This window comes from Notothenia rossii (genome assembly GCF_949606895.1).
Source record: "Notothenia rossii genome assembly, chromosome: 4".
Taxonomy (NCBI): Eukaryota; Metazoa; Chordata; class Actinopteri; order Perciformes; family Nototheniidae; genus Notothenia; species Notothenia rossii.
The window spans coordinates 89,610,508-89,615,157 of record NC_136902.1 but is presented as its reverse complement, the minus strand read 5'-3'; the positions used below and the strand labels follow the sequence as shown (position 1 = coordinate 89,615,157).

At 44.8% G+C, this 4,650-nt stretch overlaps 1 protein-coding gene across 1 annotated transcript in view; it reads right to left on the bottom strand.

The window, feature by feature from the left end:
* The window catches only part of LOC307034963 (calsyntenin-2-like), a 347,358-nt gene extending 343,775 nt beyond the window's left edge, over positions 1-3,583 (bottom strand). The window contains 1 exon segment of the mRNA XM_079673887.1: positions 3,237-3,583. Within this exon segment, the coding sequence (XP_079530013.1) occupies positions 3,237-3,300 (64 nt within the window). The 5' untranslated portion in view covers positions 3,301-3,583.
* Positions 3,584-4,650: the final 1,067 nt, after the last annotated feature.

The following is a 4,650-nucleotide window of genomic DNA, read 5'->3' as shown; positions in this document are numbered from 1 at the left end:
GCTCTTCCATTGCCTCTACTACTTCTTAAATGTAATTTGGCTCAGTGAAGCTTGACAAGAGGACAAAGCAAGTGTTTGTTCATAAAAAAAGAAAAGAAACAAAGTCAGTGATGCTCCTCGGTGTATCTGAGCCCTCTTTCCTCCGACGACCCGACAGGATTTGTGCTGCATCCTGTGTCACAGCCTCGTTGGAGGATTTATAGAGTGCTCCCATAATGCACTTCCTCTCTCCGAAGGGGGGACATAAATCTACCTCTGTTATTTTTGTCAACCCCCTTTTTTATTTGCTAATAGGAACCTTAAATTACAATCCTCCTGGCTTTCTTCATGGTATTGTGCAGAAGCTTGCATGCAGACGGCCTATATAGAAAACCATATATTATAAAAACCTGCGTCAAGTAATCCTGCAACTTTACAGTCATAAGAAAATATCCCCACGGCTTGAAGCGTGTCGCCCTAAAGGGGGGAATATAACACATGTTTACAGACTGGAAAAATATGTACAGTGTGTTTATCAGGACATAATAAAGCGGCAAAAAGGTTCCACCAACAAAGAGCCAGGGTGGTTGAATTAAAATACACTGCGCTGGTAATGAGCTATCTAAATTCAGAGTTCATATTTGCTTGGAATTACACAGAAGCGGGTCTCTGGGCAGCGGAAAAAACTCTATAGCTCTTTACGCTTCGCTGCCAAAAGATTCTCCCGTTCGAACGGCGTCACGCTCCGTCCCGAGGAAATCGTCTGAGCCTCAGCACGCATCCACAAATGCAATAATTTCTTTGTAACCGACATCCCATCCTCGCCCATTTTCTAGCATATAGGCCTACTTGGCGGCTGTCAAAATGTTGGCTGCACTTTATCACTCTCTGCGGGGCACACACACACACACACACACACACACACACACACACACACACACACACACACACACACACACACACACACACACACACACACACACACACACACACACACACACACACACACACACACACACACACACACACACACACACACACACACACACACACACACACACACACACACACACACACACACACACACACACACACGGGTGTAAAAGCTTTAAGCTCTCATTACTGACAACTCTGAAACACATACTAAGCAGACACGTGGACATGTAGCGACACACTCGCATGCTAATTCTAACGGGATGACTCGAGGGTGACGGTGATTAAAGGAAGTTGCACATCCTCGCTTTCCTGGAATGAAACGGTTGCTAAACTCGAAATGACAGGAGTAGCGGCGCTTCAAAGTTATCTGGAAAACAGCTCCACATATTGGCATCCTTCGCCACACTTAATAGGAACGTACTATTTCAGTCATCATTTTGGTGGAGAAACATCCAGGGGAAGGAAATGGGTTTTTTGTGCTTCTTCTTATGAGTTGTGCTTCCTGCCAGGGTACAGGGATCGGAGAAAGGCAGGGAGGTTCAGTGTAGCAACCGATCCTGAACACAACACACTCACATTTTCTCCCGGATACAACTACACTGTGGCCCTTTGGGAATCTATTAGAATCATGGTGCGCCTGGTTTTCCACCCTTATTGACAGCAATGTATTTACTCCACAGCCAGCTCCTGATGCAAACATAGAACACATCCTTTCTATACATGCAACTGTTCCTCCTTCTCTATTACATGTGAACAGGTGACAATATCCCCAAATAGGGAACACATAGTTAACGATTTTTAAAAACAGCACACACATATTCATATTCTAACCCTACAGCTCATGATAGTCACCTCACTGTACATATGAGGCAAAAGCTTGACCTCTGAGTTAGGTCAAGGCCTACAGCAGCTCCACTAGCATATGTTGTCCTTTCTCACACACACACACACACACACACACACACACACACACACACACACACACACACACACACACACACACACACACACACACACACACACACACACACACACACACACACACACTGCAGCCAGCCGACCAGCCTCTTCCTGAGTCAGGAGGATAACAGCTCATCACACTTCTGTCTCTCTGACAGGTGTCACCTTGTGATTTCTTTTTTCAGTTTTCAAAAAAGCCAGCCTCCATCTACAGGGAGTTGATTAGCAACAACAAAAAACTTGTTGCCGCATTTACCTACGACACAAACCCACTGAGGATGGAGGTGTCCCGCTGCAGTGGGGATACCGGCGGACCTAACAATAGCTCAGCGGTGAAGGTATGGAGTACATTCTCCACATCTGGATGTCATCATATGTTCCGCTCCGGAGACACTTAATGAGATAATTGCAGCTGTGATTTAAATTAGGCTGTTGATAAATCCCCTTAATGTACATAATGCACTAATTACAGCTGGTTTGATCAACGTTTGGGTACATTTAGAAAAGCTGCTGCTTAGTAATGTGAATATCTTACATTCAAGTTGCCCTTCACCTACCGTATGACATCAGTCATAAATGTGAGATAATACAGGTAGATAAAGTTGAATACAGTCATCGCAGTAGGCAGATAAGAGATAAGCAGGTCATGTTTGTGTTCGCTTCAGCATAGATTAACCTTAGCTTTCAACTAGACCTCCCTGTCCCACTGAGTTGAATGAATTTAAAAGTAGCTGTTCTCCATTAAAAACACCAGATGCATTCTGGCCATTTTAATATGTTAAAAGGCATTGTACTCTACCAAATGCTACCTCTACCAAATGCTACCTCTTTGCAGGTTTCCACATCAAACTCCACCTCCCTCCTACCCATCTTCACCAGTCACTAACTAACAGGGCAGATCCAGTCTCAAAACATCTTTCAACAAGAGCACTATCACACCAGCATTGCAACTCCCTAAATCAACACTACAGAGAATCCACATGAGATTAACACAGAAAAGTAGGCTTCAAAAAGGTCACAGCGAGCTCCATATTGAACAGAAACACTCTATATCTCCGTAGAGCTGCAGTAGGGATGCCAGGAAAGATAAAATAGACACCCTCAAGTGCTATAATACAGTTAGAATTATTAAGTGTGTCCACAAGTCCAAATAGGAACACTGCAGGAAAGAACATGAAACACACACGCAGCATGTAGCCTGATCTGTATCAGATGGACATTTCTCTGCATCCAGCGATAATAAAGCTCGCACTCGCAGCTTGCGCCACAACACACACACACACACACACACACACACACACACACACACACACACGCACGCGCGCACACACAGCAGGCAAGTTGCCCTTCACCTACCGTACCTTTGGTGTGAGAAGCGCTCAGACCCAGAGCCAGGAGAGCCAACACGCCGGATATTCTCAGCATCTTTCCCGGTGGAGGATTCAGCGACGGCACGGCGACTTCTCTCCTCTCTTCTGCTCCTTTCTTTTCTCCTTCTCCTTATCCCTTCCTACCTTTTTGCGCGGAGTGTGGAAAACAGTTCACTGATATGTGGGACAACTAAGACGCGGAGTGGAAGAACCAGGAGGAGGAACACCGGCGCGCCCGAAACGCACCTCACCACGTCGGATATAAAGGAGAGTGGATGGAGGAGACAGCTGCTGGAGCTTTCTGCTGAAACGGGACCGGAGAACAGCAGCACCCCGGGACCAGACAGAACCACGTCACAGGAGGAGGGAGATTCAGGCGCCCCCTCTTTCTCTCTTTTTCTCTCTCTCTCTCTTTCTCTCTCTCTCTCTCTCTCTCTCTATATATATATATATATATATATATATATATATATATATATATATATATATCTCATCCTCCGCCCTCCCCTCCCTGTCTCCTCTCTGGAGCATTCAAGCCTCCGAGCAGGCATCTGTAATGAAAGCGATGGAAAAGCATCTTGCTTAATTGACTCCATAAACAAGTCCATAAAGAAACCATCACATGAATTAACAAGATATTAAAGTAGTGTGTGATATAGAGTGGTGGGTGGAAGCAAAGTTACAAGTACAATTTGAGGTACCTGAGTATCTTCAGTTAATGCTACTTTATACCTCTACTCAACAATATCTTCAAAGCCAATTTTGCAAATTTAACTTTCACTACATTTAGTTGACAGCTTTAGTTATAGATATAATTATTAAGGTTGACATATATGCGGCAGTATATAAAGTTAGCCTATACACATTTATTTCACAGTAATGCATCAATAATCATATGTCAGTGATTTAAAGGGGCCATATTATGTAAATGTTCACTGCCGATTATAACATTTCCGTCAAAATCCATTATTACCCGTCGGTCTGTACAAATCTGTGGGGGGGGGCTTGTGAACTGTCAACAGAGGGAGGGTGGGGGGAACTGTTGGCGCTGTGTTATGCATGCCCACTACACCTCGCGGGAGCGCGCACAGCGTAAAGCAAAAACTCCCAGACATTTCAATGATTTGTACGGCAAAGTACGGTTTGGAAACGATATCATTTCCTTTTTGGCGGGCATGCATAACACGGCATAACACCGGAGCCTCGCTGCGGGGAAACTGTGGCGCTGTTCTGAGTTTGTTCTAATCTGTCAAAATGACGGACTGCTTTCAGGTTTTTCATAATTGTTAAAACAAATCCGTCATAGACGTAAAATATTCGGTTAACGCGACCACTGGTCCCGCCCCTTTGTTTATCACGTTCTATGTGTTGGAGCGCTAGCCAATAGGGGGGGGGGGGAAGAGAA